The sequence below is a fragment of the Rhamphochromis sp. 'chilingali' genome, assembly GCF_963969265.1.
Source record: "Rhamphochromis sp. 'chilingali' genome assembly, chromosome: 10".
In the NCBI taxonomy this organism is placed as follows: domain Eukaryota; kingdom Metazoa; phylum Chordata; class Actinopteri; order Cichliformes; family Cichlidae; genus Rhamphochromis; species Rhamphochromis sp. 'chilingali'.
The window spans coordinates 23,415,675-23,434,921 of record NC_137937.1 but is presented as its reverse complement, the minus strand read 5'-3'; the positions used below and the strand labels follow the sequence as shown (position 1 = coordinate 23,434,921).

Genomic DNA, 19,247 nt, shown 5'->3' with positions numbered 1-19,247 from the left:
CAATCACGAGAACCGAGGCGGTACATACCAGTCTGTTTCCGGACATGGATCGACTGTTAACTGTGGCCCTTCTAGTTATTCCAGTTTAGAAAGATGCAATTTGCAAGGCTAATGGTCACGTTTTTCCGACACGAGTGTTTGGTTTAAGGCCTTCTGTTGTGAGTAGGGACCTCTGCTGCTGGATGCTTGTGTTCAGGTTTGTTATATAAGTAGGCTGGGTTAATCAACTTTGGCGCCTTTCTACCTACTTGTGCAATACTTGATGGACGAGTCTGCCCCCGTGCTTCTCAGGTAACATATACATACCAGCTAAATGGTTATAAACACTTTTATTTGGTAAAGTTTTTCTTACCCGATATCCCTTTCATGCTCTCCAACAGCAGGGCTGGACAATGTTGGGAAAAATATATAATTTTTCTGATATTTTCGCAGTCCCGATTTGATTTGAAATGCATATTCTCAAAGCTGAATTTCATTTGTTTTTCATACTTTACGTTTAAAAGCACAACTGCATGAAATACCTGCAAGACATAAACATAATTTTTGTAAGGTAATGATAATGATAAAGACATCCGAAATATTTGTCGTAATTGAACTGTTTTCATTGGCGATTTCAATTTAAAATTAATAAACCGTTCAGTCCTGCAACATCTGTTTACGTCTGCTTAAGATCATGTACAGGGACAGTGTGGTTACCTTGTTCAAATAACCCAAGAAAACAATCAGATACAATAATATTATGTTCTTGTTATAAAACAGTCTTTTCTAAATGGTCCCAGTGGTTTGAGGGCTTTACAAAGAGACTAGTGTGCAAAAAAGCTCATCCTGCAATCTAGTGAGGGTTAACATTCAACACTTTACCTTGAATTATTATTAATTTTTTGCCCATTTGGAGTACTCACTTAGAAAACAAAATAAGATAAACTGCAAGGCTAAATTTATTCTAAGAGGCTTCATTTAAAAACGAACATGTTAAAACACAGCTTAACTATTAATCCGTCATGGGTCACTGGGGACTCAGCTCAGGGATCATTGTAAATTAAATGTAGAATTTTATCTCTTCTCATATTTTGCACTTACAATACAGTCAAGTTAAAACTACATTAAGTAAAACAAACAAACAAACGGTGCACTACAGATAACTACTGTGTTGCATTTTTTTTACCTGACCACCACCAGACACCTCAGCTATACACTTACATATTTTTGTAAATAAATTTTTTATTTTTTTATTCTTCACTACCATCTTAATTAATTTTTTTTAGTGTTTACTATGTAATAGACAGTTACACTACAGTCTTTTTAACCTTTTGTTGTGATTTTGTGTGTGTTTTTTTTCTGCACACATAATTTTGTTCAGTCAATGCATCAGTGACTCATTGACTGAATGACAATAAAAACTGTGAATGATTAAAACTCTAAATGTGTTATTGAGTAATTAATGAGAAGTGCGACTATGATATGAATACCTGAATTGAAATAATGTGGCTAAAGCAGCTTCGGAATAAGAATGTGGCTAAAGCAGTCTGTATATTCTGACAGAAAGCAGCTGGAAAAGCAGAAGAGAGCCAAATACACTTAGAGGAAGAGATGACTCCTGGGATTCAGGCAGTGGTCCGTGCTACCCAAGCATGGCTGCAGTCCTCCTGGCATGTCCAGGTGCCCTTTGCCTGGCTAGAAGCCTGTGTGGAGTGGCTACAAGGAGAGGCAGGAGGAGAAGCTCATCTGTCACAGCAGCAAACCAACCAGCAGGTAGGCAGGATGTGCGACTGTCTCAGTGTACAACTCCATCCATCCATCCATCTTCATCCGCTTTATCCGGGGCCGGGTCGCGGGGGCAGCAGCCTAAGCAAAGAGGCCCAGACCTCCCTCTCCCCAGCCACCTCCTCCAGCTTATCCGGGGGAATACCAAGGCGTTCCCAGGCCAGCCGAGAGATATAATCTCTCCAGCGTGTCCTGGGTCTGCCCCGGGGCCTCCTCCCGGTGGGACATGCCTGGAACACCTCACCCAGGAGGCGCCCAGGGGGCATCCTTGTCAGATGCCCGAACCACCTCAGCTGGCTCCTTTCGATGTGGAGCAGCAGCTGCTCTACTCTGAGCCCCTCCCGGATGGCCGAACTTCTCACCCTATCTCTAAGGGAGAGGCCAGCCACCCTTCGGAGGAAGCTCATTTCTGCCGCTTGTATCCGCGATCTCGTTCTTTCGGTCACTACCCACAGCTCGTGGCCATAGGTGAGGGTAGGGACGTAGATCGACCGGTAAATTGAGAGCTTCGCTTTTACACTCAGCTCCCTCTTCACCACGACGGACCGGTGCAGCGTCCGCATTACTGCAGCTGCAGCCCCAATCCGTCTGTCGATCTCCGGCTCCCTTCTCCCATCACTCGCGAACAAGACCCCGAGATACTTGAACTCCTCCACTTGGGGCAGGAACTCATCCCCGACCCGGAGTGGGCACTCCACCCTTTTCCGGCTGAGAACCATGGCCTCAGATTTGGAGGTGCTGATCCTCATTCCCGCTGCTTCACACTTGGCTGCGAACCGTTCCAGTGCGAGCTGGAGGCCCTCACCCGATGAAGCCAACAGAACCACATCATCAGCAAAAATCAGAGATGAGATTCTGAGGCCACCAAAGCGAAAGCCCTCCGCCACTTGGCTGCGCCTAGAAATCCTGTCCATAAAAATTATGAACAGAACCGGAGACAAAGGGCAGCCCTGGCGGAGCCCATCACCCACTGGGAACGAGTCCGACTTATTGCCGGCAATGCGAACCAAGCTCTTGCAACGGTTGTATAGGGATCGAATGGCCCGTAGTAATGGGCCAGACACCCCATATTCCCGCAACACCTCCCACAGGACACCCCGAGGGACACGGTCGAATGCCTTCTCCAAGTCCACAAAACACATGTAGACTGGTTGGGCAAACTCCCATGCACCCTCAAGTATCCTGGAGAGGATAAAGAGCTGGTCCAGTGTTCCGCGACCAGGACGAAAACCGCATTGTTCCTCCTGTATCCGAGGTTCGACTAACGGACGAACTCTCCTTTCCAGCACCCTGGCATAGACTTTCCCAGGGAGGCTGAGGAGTGTGATCCCCCTGTAGTTGGAACACACCCTCCGGTCCCCCTTCTTAAAGAGGGGACCACCACCCCGGTCTGCCAGTCCACAGGTACTGCCCCTGATCTCCACGCAACATTGCAGAGGCGTGTCAACCAGGACAGCCCTACAACGTCCAGAGCCTTCAGGAACTCGGGGCGGACCTCATCAACACCAGGGGCTCTGCCACCAAGGAGTTGTTTAACTGCCTCAGTGACCTCGCCCCCGGAAATTGGCGGGTCATTCCCCTCATCCCCAGACTCTGCTTCCTCCTCGGAAGACGTGTCAGTGGGATTAAGGAGGTCCTCGAAGTATTCCTTCCACCGCCTGACAATTTTCTCAGTCGACGTCAGCAGTGCTCCGCCAGCACTATACACAGTGCAGGTAGAGCACCGCTTTCCCCTCCTGAGACGTCTGACGGTTTGCCAGAATCTCTTCGAGGCAGTCCGAAAGTCTTTTTCCATGGCCTCTCCGAACTCCTCCCACACCCGAGTTTTTGCTTCAGCCACTGCCCGAGCCGCATTCCGCTTGGCCTGTCGATACCTGTCGGCTGCCTCCGGAGTCCCACAGGCTAACCAAGCCCGATAGGACTCCTTCTTCAGCCTGGTGGCTCCCTTCACCTCTGGTGTCCACCATTTGGTTCGGGGATTACCACCACGGCAGGCACCAACCACCTTGCGGCCGCAGCTCAATGCAGCAGCTTCGGCAATGGAGACGCTGAACATGGTCCATTCGGACTCAATGTCACCAGTCTCCCTCGGAATGCTGTTGAAGCTCTGCCGGAGGTGTGCGTTGAAGATCTCGCGGACTGGGGCCTCTGCTAGACGTTCCCAGCACACCCTCACTACGCGTTTAGGTGCACCAGGTCTGTCCAGCGTCCTCCCCCGCCACCTGATCCAACTCACCACCAGGTGGTGATCAGTTGACAGCTCAGCCCCTCTCTTTACCCGAGTGTCCAGAACATATGGTCGCAGGTCTGCTGATACGATTACAAAATCGATCATCGACCTACGGCCTAGAGCGTCCTGGTGCCACGTGCACTTATGGACACTCTTATGTTCGAACAGGGTGTTCGTTATGGCCAAACTGTGATTAGCACAGAAGTCCAATAACAAAGCACCGCTCGGGTTCAGATCAGGGAGGCCGTTCCTCCCAATCACGCCCCTCCAGGTCTCGCTGTCGTTACCCACGTGAGCATTGAAGTCTCCCAGCAGGACAACAGAGTCTCCAGGTGGAGCACCCTCCAGTACCCCCCCCCCCCCCCCCCCCCCCCCCCCCCCCCCAGGGACTCTAAGAAGGCTGGGTACTCTGAACTGCCACTCGGCGCATAAGCGCAGATGACAGTCAGGACCCGTTCCCAGACCCTAAGGCGCAGGGAACAAACCCTCTCGTCCACCGGGAAAAACCCCAACGTACCGGCAGCAAGCCGAGGGGATATTAGAATACCCACCCCAGCCCGCTGCCTCTCACCAGGGGCAACTCCAGACTGAGACAGAGTCCAGCCCCTCTCCAGGAGACTGGTTCCAGAGCCCAAGCCATGCGTAGAGGTGAGCCCGACTATATCTAGCCGGTACCTCTCAACCTCACGCACTAACTCAGGCTCCTTCCCCACCAGAGAGGTGACATTCCATGTCCCTATTGCCAGTCTTGGCAGCCGGGGGTCAGTCCGCCAGGGCCTCCGCTCCTGGCCGCCACCCGGCACACAATGCACCCGACCCCTATGGCGCCTCCTGCGGGTGGTGGGCCTGCGGGAGGATGGGCCCATGTCTCCTCTTCGGGCTGTGCCCGGCCGGGCCCCATGGACTAAGGCCCGGCCACCAGACGCTCGCCCTCGGGCACCCTCCCTGGGCCTGGCTCCAGGGCGGGGCCCCGGTAACCCTATCCCGGGCAGGGTAAACTGTTCCCTCGGTGTCCTTTTCATAAGGGTCTTATGAATCGCTCTTTGTCTGGTCCCTCACCCAGGGCCAGTTTGCCATGGGAGACCCTACCAGGGGGCAAAAGCCCCCAGACAACATAGCCCCTGGGATCCCTGGGACACACAAACCCCTCCACCACGATAAGGTAGTGATTCAAGGAGGAGCAGTGTACAACTCGATAGACAGAAATCAAATGCTTTGTTTTTGTCAACAAAAGTCTAAGGATTCCTTTCCTACCTGTTTCTGGATAATTCTCCACAGCTCCAGAAACTCCAGTATAGATTAAGAGATCTTGTTTCCACTTATTGTCTTATAAGATGTTCGCTCACTTATTATGACATGGGTTAAGTATGGGCCACATGATAGAAGGTGGTCACGGGGTGGATGGTTACCCCACTTTTGACTCAAAGATGGTTACTGGCTTCGATGTGAACATGTGGATTTGATGTGGTTCATGCACATTTTATCACTCTTGGTAGAATAACCCAGTCTGAGCTGAATAACATCTGTGACACAGCAGTTAGTTCGGTGTCTCTTCCTTTTTTGCATTCATGTGATCTTCATACTGCAAATATGCAGCTAGCAGAAGGCAAAACTCAAACAACCCTGGGGCTGATAACCAAGAAACAGAAGCCCAAGACCATACACATTTCTATCACTGTTAGCTGAGAACAAGGAGCTCATGCTAGAGTAGGTAATAATGAGCAAATGTGGGTGACTGAAGAGTGAAAGGACACATTCTGGTCTGACAAATCCTGGTTTCTGTTACAACAAGCTGATGGCAGCATGATTCCATCCTACTCGGCGTCAGCTGTCGCAGCTTGCGGTGGCGTCATGTGGGGAATATTTCCCTGTATTGACGCATCATTTGTATGACACAGTGTACCAAAATATTGTTGTCGAACAGCTGTGCTCCTTTTTGGCCAAAGTTGTCTTTTTTTGTTGTTGTTTTTTTCCACTACATGCTTGGAAGAGGACAAAGTTTCTTGTTTTTTGTTTTGTTTTGTTTTGTTTTTTTCAAGGCACAAATCATCACCTCATGGTTTCAGCAGCATGCCGGTTCATTCAAGTGGTCCTGAGATCTCAACTCTGTAGAGCGCGTTCATATTATAAACAAGAAATAAAATATCTGCAGGCATTGCTAACACTACCGACGCACTGAATTCATCCAAATCCCTGTGACATTTCTTTCTTACTCTGTTAAATCATTTTTCTGTAGAGTTTCTACTTTTTCTTCCTGGATCTGAGTCACCGGTATCTGCAGGTAGCTTTGCACTAAAGCTTCCTTTAAAATAAAGGGTTGTTTTAACTGTGTGTCATTTAAAATACATATACAGTGGGGCAAAAAAGTATTTAGTCAGCCACCGATTGTGCAAGTTCCCCCACCTAAAATGATGACAGAGGTCAGTAATTTGCACCAGAGGTACACTTCAACTGTGAGAGACAGAATGTGGAAAAAAAATCCATGAATCCACATGGTAGGATTTGTAAAGAATTTATTCGTAAATCAGGGTGGAAAATAAGTATTTGGTCAATAACAAAAATACAACTCAATACTTTGTAACATAACCTTTGTTGGCAATAACAGAGGTCAAACGTTTACTATAGGTCTTTACCAGGTTTGCACACACAGTAGCTGGTATTTTGGCCCATTCCTCCATGCAGATCTTCTCGAGAGCAGTGATGTTTTGGGGCTGTCGCCGAGCAACACGGACTTTCAACCCCCGCCACAGATTTTCTATGGGGTTGAGGTCTGGAGACTGGCTAGGCCACTCCAGGACTTTCAAATGCTTCTTACGGAGCCACTCCTTTGTTGCCCGGGCCGTGTGTTTTGGATCATTGTCATGTTGGAAGACCCAGCCTCGTTTCATCTTCAAAGTTCTCACTGATGGAAGGAGGTTTTGGCTCAAAATCTCACGATACATGGCCCCATTCATTCTGTCCTTAACACGGATCAGTCGTCCTGTCCCCTTGGCAGAAAAACAGCCCCATAGCATGATGTTTCCACCCCCATGCTTCACAGTAGGTATGGTGTTCTTGGGATGCAACTCAGTATTCTTCTTCCTCCAAACACGACGAGTTGAGTTTATACCAAAAAGTTCTACTTTGGTTTCATCTGACCACATGACATTCTCCCAATCCTCTGCTGTATCATCCATGTGCTCTCTGGCAAACTTCAGACGGGCCTGGACATGCACTGGCTTCAGCAGCGGAACACGTCTGGCACTGCGGGATTTGATTCCCTGCCGTTGTAGTGTGTTACTGATGGTGACCTTTGTTACTTTGGTCCCAGCTCTCTGCAGGTCATTCACCAGGTCCCCCCGTGTGGTTCTGGGATCTTTGCTCACCGTTCTCATGATCATTTTGACCCCACAGGATGAGATCTTGCGTGGAGCCCCAGATCGAGGGAGATTATCAGTGGTCTTGTATGTCTTCCATTTTCTGATGATTGCTCCCACAGTTGATTTTTTTCACACCAAGCTGCTTGCCTATTGTAGATTCACTCTTCCCAGTCTGGTGCAGGTCTACAATACTTTTCCTGGTGTCCTTCGAAAGCTCTTTGGTCTTGGCCATGGCGGAGTTTGGAGTCTGACTGTTTGAGGCTGTGGACAGGTGTCTTTTATACAGATGATGAGTTCAAACAGGTGCCATTCATACAGGTAACGAGTGGGGGACAGAAAAGCTTCTTACAGAAGAAGTTACAGGTCTGTGAGAGCCAGAGATTTTCCTTGTTTGAGGTGACCAAATACTTATTTTCCACCCTAATTTACGAATAAATTCTTTACAAATCCTACCATGTGAATTCATGGATTTTTTTTTTCACATTCTGTCTCTCACGGTTGAAGTGTACCTCTGGTGCAAATTACTGACCTCTGTCATCATTTTAGGTGGGGGAACTTGCACAATCGGTGGCTGACTAAATACTTTTTTGCCCCACTGTACATATAACAAAAGAATAAATTATGGGACTGGAAGTGAACATAATAGGTCCACTCTATGTGTAACTGCTGCTGAATGACAGTAAGTGAACCAAAAATGAATCTCACTGCTTGATGTGGTTTTTCAGGCGCTGGACCAATGGCTGTTAACAGACCTCAGAGACCTGGACTTTCCTGTCCTGCCAGAAGGGCTCGCTGAAGCCCAGAAGACTGAGCTCAGTGGCAACTTCTGCGTCCAGGTACAAACTTTCATGTTACATAGTTCATCCAGTTTCTTTATTTATTCTTTTTGTTGTTGGGGACAGTTCTGATCATATTTTCAACAAAAAAAAAACCAAATAAAAAAAAAAGCATGTAAAAACAGCAAACAATAGGCTGAGAACAATATGTGTACCAACAGCATAAAACCTGAGCTAAATCACATAAAGGCAAGTCACTCAGCTTTTCACATTGGGAGGGGGGTATTTAGGCGTTCCTGCTGCATTTATTTAACTGACCCGTGATTTTTGAAAGTAGTCTAAAATTGGAGTTTTTGTGTGTATTGTGTGTACATTTATTATTGTTGTTACTTTTGCTTTTGTGGCTTTTTTGCCTGCATCGGAGAGGGAAAAAAATTGCAAAGCAAGCTCTTGAGGAAATATAGCGCTTGAGTTAATGGTGATGATTAATTTGGGCTGTGCATACAGATAACTCACCTTGCTGGTGACACCAACGCTCGGTTGATCATCGTGCACGCAAATGGAAACATGACAAGAGGTCCAACTCTGTTTTAGGTCGACTCATTATTGGACATCAGTCAGCCGGCGTATGGTCAGCTGCAGAAGTGGAGGGGCACAGATTGTGTCAATGACGAGGTGTCTGCAGTCACACAGACCACCCAGAGGCCCTGGGAAGCCAAACCCACCCGTATGCTTCTACTGCAGGTCAGAGTCTTATGTGAATCATAGTTGCCATTAAAAAAAATCTCAATTGAGTTTCAGTAAAAGCCTTTTGAATGAATGCCTTTATGTAAATAACAGCGTTAACCTTAAAAAGCAGATGTTGAATATGTGATGATACTAGTTGTCTTCTTGGGTCACAAAAGGGAGATCAAAAATTGCAGATTTAAAACATAAAATTTCATTTTAAAGCTTTGGCTTTTGCATCATCCAGCATCCTGCATTTGTCTGTGTCTTAGTAGCTTTTCAGCGTCTCACAGACAAACAGAAAAACATTCAGGCACTTCCCGTAGAGACAGAGCTTTAAACTGTGTTGTTAATAGAAAATATTGTCTGGACTCGTCTTGACTGCAGTGGCACGCAGTGTGTCCAGCACTTATCTGTGACCAGACTTTATCTTTGTATGTTTGGTTGAGTGGAATAATTCTGCTTCTCTTCCTGACTGAATCAGAGCGGACGGTACCATCAGTGAGAGCATATGAAAGAGTAAATTGCAGGAATATATGAGGCAGACTCTAATTTCCACCATAAGTAATATACTTTTCAGTGTATGTTTTTTTTCTTTTCTTAAAGAACAGTGCAGGTGTTGCTTAGAAACGTTGCTGTGACTTTTTTAACTGTTTCTCAGACCATTTTTGATCAAAGAGTCGTAGATTAGCTTTGACTAGGACAGGGCAGCCAGCGTGTATAATCATATTAAAAGAAATCGAAATAACAGTTATTTCCATACTGAATCAGTCTACATGGGTTTTAGAGTCTAAACAACCTACAGTGCTGTGGAAAATTATTTATTATTCACGATTTCCTTTTCTTTTCTTTTTTTGCATATTTGTCACGCTGGCATGTTTCAGATCATCAAACAATTTTGCATTTTTAGACAAACATAAACTTAGTAAATATAAATTACTGTTTTAGAACTGTGTGTGAAAAAATAATTGCCCCTAAATGTCATAGCTGGCTGTGACACCTTTGTCACCAAGAACTGCAATCAAATGTTTGTGATAACTGAGTGAGTTGTTCACATCACTGTGGAGGAATTTTGGCCCCTCATCTTTTCAGAGTTATTATCATTCAGCCACACCGGAGGGTTTTTGAGTATCATTGACCTGTTTAAAGTTATGCTACAGTATCCAGAGTTATTATAAGACCAGACTTTTTTTTTTTTGAGTCATTCAGAGGATGATTGGCTCACATGTTTAGGATCAAACTGATGGAAGGACATTCTCCTTCAGGATTTTCTGGTAGAGATCAGAATTCATGGTTCAATCATTGACTGCAAGTCATCCTGAAGCAGCAAAACAGCCCCAGACCATTACACTACCACCACCATGTTTGACCGCTGGTACGATTTTGTTCTTATGAAATGCTGTGTTAGTTTCACACCAGATGTAACGAGACTCAAACCTTCCACAAAGTTCAACTTTTCTCTCATCAGTCCACAGACTTTTTCCCCCCAAAATATGTACATACATCCCAAAATAGATGTTGTTCTGGAGTCTCCTGGATGAGCTGTCGGTGAGCTCTTAGAGTAATTTTAGCAGACCATCCACTTCTGGGAAGGTTCACCACTGTTCCATGTTTTCTCCATTTGTGGATAAACTTTAGAAATGGTTTTGTAATCATTTCCAGACTGATAGATGTCAATGTTTTGTTTCTCAGCTGTTTTGAGTTTCTTTAGATTGTGTTAATTTAAATCATTTCTTGATTTAGCAGGTTTGGCAGTAAACCTGGTTGTGGCCAGTCTAATTGAACTCAGTTTATTTTTAAAATTTTTAGATAGTCATATTTCCCTTATTTAGTGAAATTGTAAATTAAATTAAATATGCTAACTTACACAAATGCACAAATCATCTACTATGTTTTTTTTGTTTTTCTAATTTTCCTTTATGCCTTAATACGTCTACATTCATAAGTAAAGAGCAGTTACAGAGCTGTTAAGTTTTGGCCCAGATATTTCTGTCTAAATCCAAACCCTCACATATTTATGAGAGCCTCCAGACAACAGCCCACGGGGTCTCAGATTACTGCAGAAAATGAACTGAAAAATTCACACAACTGTCTTTTAATCTGTTTAATTCACACAAAAAGACAAACACACTTTTCTTATAGATTTGCATAAATGTCATCATAATCTTTTTATTACTTACGTGTTTTCTGATCAAACATGTTTGATTGCACAGGTGACAGATGGAGTTCAGAGCCTGGAGGCTATGGAGTATCAGCCAATCCCTGCTCTCAGCGCGGCACTCAGGTTAAGGATTGAGCTGTAAAACATGTTACTGCAATATCGTGTCTTTTTACTGCTAGTTATTTGAAAACATTTTAAAGGGCACATGTCTGCCTAAAATGAAATAAAAGTCTTTTCCTCCTAACAATATTGCCTCGAGTTTTATAGAAACACAAGTATCCAAGCACAATGAGAAATGGATGAAATGTTGTTGTTATTGTTAATTAAAAATAAGAACTAGACATTTTCCTGAAATGTTGCTGACTCTTGCAGGCCCGGTGCAAAGCTGCAGCTGCAAGGAAAGATAGTTTGCAGACTTGGTGTTTTGCTTTTGGGGCCGTCCAACATCAAAATCCTCGGTGGTGAGGTCGAAGACCTGGTGGACAGGAATAACCAGGTAACCTCTAACGATTTCTCGTACGTTTTGTCTCATTTCTTCTGATTTCTCTTTTCTTGTATAAAACTACACAAAGATATTATAGGATTTTGTATAGCAATAAGATGGAGTACACCATACACATTCAGTGGCTTATTTTGATACTGTTGTGATAGGGCAGGGTGCTGTGTCGGACACTGGGACTTCCTGAGCAGGAACAGGAAGGAGAGCAGGCTCCAGCACAACAACAAGGTATATGTATTAGACTCTGTGTATCTTCAAAGATCATCCATCATCGGCACAATGTGACACTACATACACTTTATTAGAAATTTAGACATTCTGTCTTATATGGCTTTGCTTTTCTTCTTTAATCTAACCTGCCCATTTTTTAAAATTATACTAACATATATGTTGTTGTTGTTTTTTTCTCTTTGTTTTAAGGTAACCAGGAAGTGGATGATCTGGATCTTGATGATGCAGAGCTGTTAGCCAGTCTCGAGGCCCAAGAGGAAGTTGAAATGCTTCAGGTTGAACCTGCCCGAGACAGCGGCTACAGCACGCTGCATGAGGCTTCCACTCAGTCTTCGAGAAGCTCGTCCATCAGGAGCCTTGTCCCAGCCGCTTCGTCCAGGTGGGTGGTAAACAATGTGATGTCTTGACATTTCGATGCTGCAAAGCCTCACTTTGCACTGTCGTGGAAATCGTGGCATTTCTAGTTTTAACATCACTTTTATCTTCAGGGAAAAAAAAGACTTTAAGATGGTTTTAATGCATTCATCTTACAGCATCTTCACAAAGTTTTCTAATAAAATGTCTTTACGTCGCTGCGGCCGGTGACGAGAACAACATTCTTAACAAATAGGCAGTATACCTACAGCAGGAGGAGAAATCACAGGGTAGATTCAAATGTCACGACAATTTCCGTTTTATTTAAAGTTCATCAATTTCCTGAAGAGACAGAAGTTGCTGAGAATAAAGTGGAACGTACACCGGTCATTTTGAGATGCAGGAAAAAGACAGTTCATATGTCATGATGTAAAATGCTAAGCGAGTTGTGCAGGGTACAATTATTTCCAGGAGGAATGAACTGCAGAGTCACTAGTTTACACTGGCCTCATTGACTTACACAGAGAAATAACATTGTCTCATATTTAGCTGTTATATCGTTTCAATGTTGTGATGACGAAGATTCAAGGATAGGATGATGCAAAGTGTTGTCGCTACAGTTTTTTCAAATTTATGTCTGTGTGAACTTCTTTGTCCAGTCTTCTGTGTGCGCTTTGAACAGTGAGCTGATTAACCCCGATGATTTAAAAGCCCTGTTAACTCAGTCCGACATAATTTGCTGTTGTCTTTCAGAAGTGAACTCTCCACCCGCTCTGACAGAGGTGGCTCGACCCGAAGCAGCAGAAATGGTTTAGACCAGGGTTACCTAAATGATGACGAACACGTGGAAGCTGACCTCTTTGACTCAGTTCCCCCCGATGCAGTTCATCAACAGATCCAAGATCACAGCATGGCAGACGAAGACTTTCCTGACGAAGACTTTGACGACCTTCCCCTGGAGGAGCTGGACAGTGTGATTTTCCAGGAAAATGAAAGTGTCCCCACACCATCTGACAGCAGTTACAGAAACACACCACGGAACAGCAGAATAACAGGAAATCCCAACAGAGCAACAAAACCCCAAGCTGCTCTGTTTGAATCATGCACTTTGAGTGGCTCTGGGCCACGACTTGGGTCTATCAACTCCAGATCCAGCGCACAGAAAAGGGACACTAGAGAAGCTTCAGAGCAATTAACCAAGACAACTCCCGAGCTATTTCTTTCTCCAGCAGCTTCGGAGGCAGCACGTGAATTATATTTGGCTGCTAATGACGAGATTGATTTTGTGGATGAAGATATGGACTGCATTTTGGAAGAGGCAGAAACCAGTGGGAAGACTAGTGGACCAAATGAGATCCCTGTTCAGCTTAGGTCTAGTAGAGGCACCGAGAGCACTAGCTACGAAACAGAAGCTTCAAGGTCGTCCAAACAAAATGCTTGGAGTGGCAGCACAGTCCCTCCTGTCACTCTGACCTCTCCACCCTTTACATACTTGTGCTTGCTAGAAAATTTAATGTCCAAACCACTTCTCCACATCATGGAGATCCATGTCAAAGCTTTCATTGTGACTCTCTTGGGAAAACTGAGCAGCAGTAATGGCGTTTGGAGTGTTTCTGCTACAATATCTGACGGGACCGGTTACCTGGACGTGGAGCTGTCCAATGAAGTTTTGACAGGCCTTCTGGGCTTCTCGGTAGCAGAGAAGGGAGCCCTGAAGCGTGACCCGTCTCGGAGAGGTGAGCTGGATGCGGGGATGAGGAGATGCCAGGAAGAGCTTGTGGACATGTGCTGCATTATGACTGTTATTGTTCAACTGGAGGGCAGGAAAGCGGTGGTGACCAAAGTGGACCCCGTCAGCGAGAAAACACTCCAGGAGCTCGAGCAGAGGGTGAGGGACGAGAGAAAATAAACAGTGGTTGAGGGGAAGTGGGCGATAATGAGAAAATTGCAGGCAGCGGAAAAGTATATTGCTCTTAGGCAGAGATAAAAAAAAATTGCCAACAAAACTGTGGCAGATGTAACATCACTCAGTGGCCTTGAAAGTTTTCTTTTCATGTAATGAAACTAATAGTTGCGTTGCATGGAAGGAAAAAAATCACGCTAGTTTCAGACTAAGGTAGTTATTTTAATTGGTGATCAACCTGCCCTTCTGCTTCAGATTTGGAGAGCAGAAGGTGTGAAATGATGATCAGCATCCCATCTGCTCCATGTGAATGTGACGTTCTGCCATTTGTCATTTGAGGATTTCATTCATCTATTCATTGTGTTGTTTTCCGCTTAGAATGCGCCGCATTGCTCACAAGCACACTAAACAGATTCAACAAACAAAGGTGGTTATGTGCAAATCAGATCAGACATCCCGGTTTTCAAGGCCCCGAATTCTGCTTAATGCTGAAAACTACCCGAAGAGCAGGGCGAAGTACACAAGATGAGAGGAGGGATGTTGGGGGGGTGGGGTGTTAGTCGTCTGATTGTGGTAATGAATTGCCAGCCGTTGCATTCATTCAGTACAACCATTACTTCTTACTGAAAAGTGATTGAATAGCCAAGGGCAATGCGGGTCTTTAATAAACTCCCTCAGAGAAGAATGAGAGGAAAGAAAGATAAAGGAGAGGCCATGAGCTTCGATTATTCCCGTTCATTACAGTCTCGTCTGTTTTCGTCTCTTAAGAACGCGCATACCACAAATTTAATGCATTGTCTGCATTTACTGTATCTTGAACGTTTTTATATATACATTTTTTTTTGTCTTGCGCTCTGTGACTAATAAAAATGTGCACGTCCTTGTTGCTATGCTTATCTTTCCTTTCTGAGCGTTGTGTTTTTTCCAGTTTAGCTGAATAACGTTATAAAGCAGACTGCCTCACAGATACACCGTGTTTCATTTGGTCTGTATCAAACGCAGCTGTTGGATATGCACTGTTTAAGCACACAGTGTTTAAAAGTATCTCTAATTACTACCTGGGCTTCTTTAGTAGAGGCAGAGATCTCACTTTCAGATGAAACAGTTTAAGAATTTCTGCTACATAAATTACTCAGTGTCTCTTCTGCCTTGTCTACGTCTTCTCTTAGGTGTGATAATGAGCAAAACACGGGTTATTAAAATGTATGTTATATCCTTAGAATTGTGTTTCTGTGGTGGGAGCGCACCTGCATGTATATTGTAGTCTTATGCCACTGTGTGCACTTCCATTCAGGTAGCCGGTCTTGGTTCATTAAGAGCTAATCAGCTTGAACATCTAAATCAGGACCCTGCTATGCATGTTGATAGCCTGTTATGTGCTAATGAAGCTGAATTTGGTGGAGGGCTGAGTGAGGAAGGGGGAAAGCAGCAACCCATAGGGAGATACAAGTGGAATAACTATTGGGTGATAGAGTAAATGAACTGAGAGGGGAGTGCTTGTTCACCGGGTATGAAAGCAAACCAGCCGTCTGCTCCCGATATTATTGGGTGGCTGTATGGTGAGTAACAAGGAGTACCCAATACATTTATTTCCTGTTTATATGCAGTCATGCTACAGAAACCATGAGTGCAATTTAGAAGTACCATCAAGTTTAAAGAGCTGTCTCTGATTTAGCTCCATCACACAATGGTTGTTCACTCATAGCTGTTAATTACCCAGAGCTATAAGAGTCTAAAGAGAACGATCAATTAAAGAAAAAGGTTCAGTTTTAAACACAAAGTTTTAAGGTTTTGATTTATTTACTAAATGAAAAATACAAGTTTATTTCATATGAGTGTAGAGCAAATAGGTCCATCTCATTTATTGACTTCACTGACCCTAGAGAGTCACAGATTACTGTGGAGAGATTGTACACAGTTACCTTGATGATAGATATCAGTATGGACGAATAAAATAAATTTCACTCCAATTTAATAAAGGTTACATGTGGACTTCAGCCCTACTGTTTATATTGTAAGTAAATGATTAAAACTCACTTTATTTCCTAATGAAACTATTATACACTCTCAGAAATAGGGGTACCAAAGTGTACCAAAAAGGGTACAAATGCTTGTCGCTGGGGGTGTTCCTTTTTGAAGGACATTTCTGTACCCTTTAGGCTTGGTACATTTTTGTACCTTATGAAGTTGTACCATCTGAAGTACAATCATGTACTTTCCTAAGACATAAATGTACCTTCAAACTATAGTACAGAAATGTTCCCTTGAAAAGGGTACAATAGGGTACCTATGAGGGTACCCCCTAGGCCTGGGCGATATATCGAGTTTTTAAAAAATATCGATATATTTTTATACGAGATATAAGATGTGACAATATCCTTTATATCGATATAGTCTATGTTACGTTATAATTATACTTGTGGAGCCGCAAGTTTGCCTCTCTTTCGTCCACTTTTGTCTTTACGCAACGTTACTCGGCCTCGCCCCTCCTTCAATAAACACAGCTCCCCCTCCTCCCCCATCGCTTCACCTGCAGGAAGCGACAAGATGGACACGGCAAATCTCCGTTAACGAGTTACTGCACATCGCCCCGTGCGTGGGGCTGGACGCCGTTAGGGTTGCCAACCGTCCCTTAAAATACGGAATCGTCCCGTATTTAGAAACAAAAGTACACGTCCCGTATTGAGCTAATAAGGGACGCACTTTGTCCCGTAATACAGTGAGAATCAAAAGTAGTCTATAAATGTTAATGGAATTAACGCTTTGTTTGAAAACATAATTCCCAGCCCCTCTCCTGCTTTGTGACCAATGAGCTGACAGCACACTTATGACAATTCAGATTACCGCTCATCTCATTGGTCGAGGAAAGGTCGCTTGCGGAGAAAATACCGGAAGACAACAGATGACCACAACAAGAAGCATGGCCAACAGGGAAACAAACGCCGACACTGCGGTGCAAGTCTCGGACGACAGTACACCTAAAGCTGGGCAGACACTGTGCGATTTTTTCAGTCACGTTATTCAGCTCCTGCTCAAACTGCACGATTGACTCGCAGGGGTTAGAAGTTGGTAGGTCACGATGCAGGGTCTCACACTATACCGCCCGATGCTCTGATGCGACCCGAGTGCTCACACTGTGCCTCCATAACATGAAGGTTATAACAGAAAATCTGTCGCTCTCTCTGTCTTTCACTCACACAGACACGCCACCACCACCATCAACTTTGCTAAATTGCTAATGAAAAACATTGATCAGGCAGCTGTGAATGAGCAGCAGTGTAAATCCAACTATTTTAACGGTTGTTGTGGTCGTGATAATTTTGTGATGCCACATCGAAAAGGCTCGGATGAGCTTTCCAAAGTTCTACAAGTTGTGCCTCCATCGCTTGTGTCCAGATCACACGCTGCACAGCCGTGCTGCTCCGTCTTTTTCACCGACGTTTACGTGTTTGCGCGTGAGCAGTGTGAGCGGCTCACGAGCGATTGATGATCGGGAGCTGCTCGAGGTGTTAATCGCTTCTCGTTACCCCACGTATACTACACGATGCACGATGAAGGCCAAAATCGGGCCGATCACCAAATCAGTCGCACGACTCAAAAATCGTCTCAAAATGGACCAAAGATCGCACAGTGTGAGCCCAGCATTAGAGCAGCAATGTTTGTTCGCTCAGAGAAAGAAAAAAAGGCTGCAAAAGCACAGGGAGGAATGGGAAAAGGGAAACACCTGGCTGGAAAAGGTCACCATAACACCTATAAAGCGCACTGCACTGTGTGCCGGCGCACTTTTTCCATAGGCATGCTTCTAATGGTGGGCACATGAAGAACATGAGGGGCGTGAAAGCTCGGGGAACCCTTAACCAATTTCTTGTCCACCAGGCCACGGCAGAAGCAGATATGGTATGTAAACACTGGTTTGTTTTTTAAACCCTCTGGTTAAGGTTAAAATGGGCATGTGCAGTGAATATCAGCGCTATGTGGCCAGAAGTGTGATAATATAATTTATTTTGTGTAATAAACAACTCCAAGGATAGATGATTACAACAAATAGATGACTAATACATAAAAGTAATACATAGATGAATAATGATGATGAGTTAAGATGCGTAATCATGGGAACAAGTGGGTTTACAAACAGGAGCAGCTGATTAGCTTTAGAAAAGCTGAAATAATACCTCAACTGAAGCCAATTGTACTAAATGCACTAAATGTGCACTGTTACAAGAATATTTTTCGTTCTATTGCTTTCTATTAATTTATATAATTTTAAGTTAAGCAGGACAGAGTTCTTTTAAAGAAAGATTTACTTATATTCTCAAAAGTTAAGCATGACAGGCTTCTGTTTAAGAAAGAGACCTGTTTTACTGTGTTAATGTTGTCATTTTGAGCTAAAAATAAATAGCTAAATGATCATTTGTTTCCCATATGGTCATATCACAAAGAATATGCATCTGCTTAAATCAAATTCAAGTCAAATGGTTAAAAAATAATTTCACACACACAAAAAAGAGCTACCACAATGGGAAGGGTGAAGACAACTAGGTTGCCCGGCCCTGGCCACGAGGTGTCCCTTATTTATTTTTCAGGGAGTTGGCAACCCTAGACGCCGTCAACGTGTTAGCTAGCTAACCACGCTAACGAGCTAACCACGCTAACGCCTAAAATCCTTGCATTTTCTCAAAAGTTGACAGCGCGCCTTATGTATGAATTCTGGTTGTGCTTGATGGCCACTAACCGATTTTATGTGGTACACAGCGCTCAGCAATCTGTCAAAAATGTTTTAGTACGACTTTGGTAAGCTACGGTGCTGCACCGCTTGATGGGTTGTCGGAGCATTACGGCTACCGAGGAGCTTCGCGGAGTGATACGTACTGTGCTTCAACGTAATATTACCCTACTGTGTATAAGGACCATAAATGGCACCTGTTAAGAGACGTGGTTACGAAGAGGATTTCAAACTCAAGACTGTCAGTCACACAGTAGAAGTTGGGAACAGAGCAGCTGTGAAATCTGTCTTTGTTACTCAGCGTCTTTTAGTTTACATTTTGACTGCACAATTGTGAGCTTTTTGTTATGCACAAAAACAACATTGTTTTCTTTTATTTATGGAGCATTATTATTTAATGAATGCTCATAATTTATTTTTGAGTAAATCTTATGTACATCTATGCTCTATGTTAATAAAAGTGCCTGTGTGACATCTGGGACACAGCTTTGACTAAGAACTCTCTTTTTGTTCTTACTTCA

General features: G+C 44.3%; 2 protein-coding genes across 3 annotated transcripts in view; both read left to right on the top strand.

The window, feature by feature from the left end:
* The first annotated feature begins 35 nt into the window (after nt 1–35).
* On the top strand, nt 36–14,899 carry rmi1 (RMI1, RecQ mediated genome instability 1, homolog). The gene is made up of 9 exons (XM_080894775.1): nt 36–291; nt 1,543–1,752; nt 8,079–8,189; nt 8,724–8,873; nt 11,069–11,139; nt 11,389–11,512; nt 11,668–11,743; nt 11,936–12,125; nt 12,854–14,899. The coding sequence occupies exons 2-9, from the start codon at nt 1,591–1,593 to the stop codon at nt 14,007–14,009; spliced, it is 2,040 nt and encodes a 679-aa protein (XP_080750901.1). The 5' UTR covers nt 36–291; nt 1,543–1,590; the 3' UTR covers nt 14,010–14,899.
* A 1,718-nt stretch (nt 14,900–16,617) lies between these two features.
* The window catches only part of LOC308404115 (uncharacterized protein), a 20,883-nt gene continuing 18,253 nt past the window's right edge, over nt 16,618–19,247 (top strand). For both annotated transcript variants that reach the window (XM_080893985.1, XM_080893987.1), the window contains exon 1: nt 16,618–17,900. In XM_080893985.1, coding sequence (XP_080750111.1) covers nt 17,820–17,900 — 81 coding nt within the window. In that variant the 5' untranslated portion in view covers nt 16,618–17,819. The remainder of the gene's footprint in view (nt 17,901–19,247) is intronic.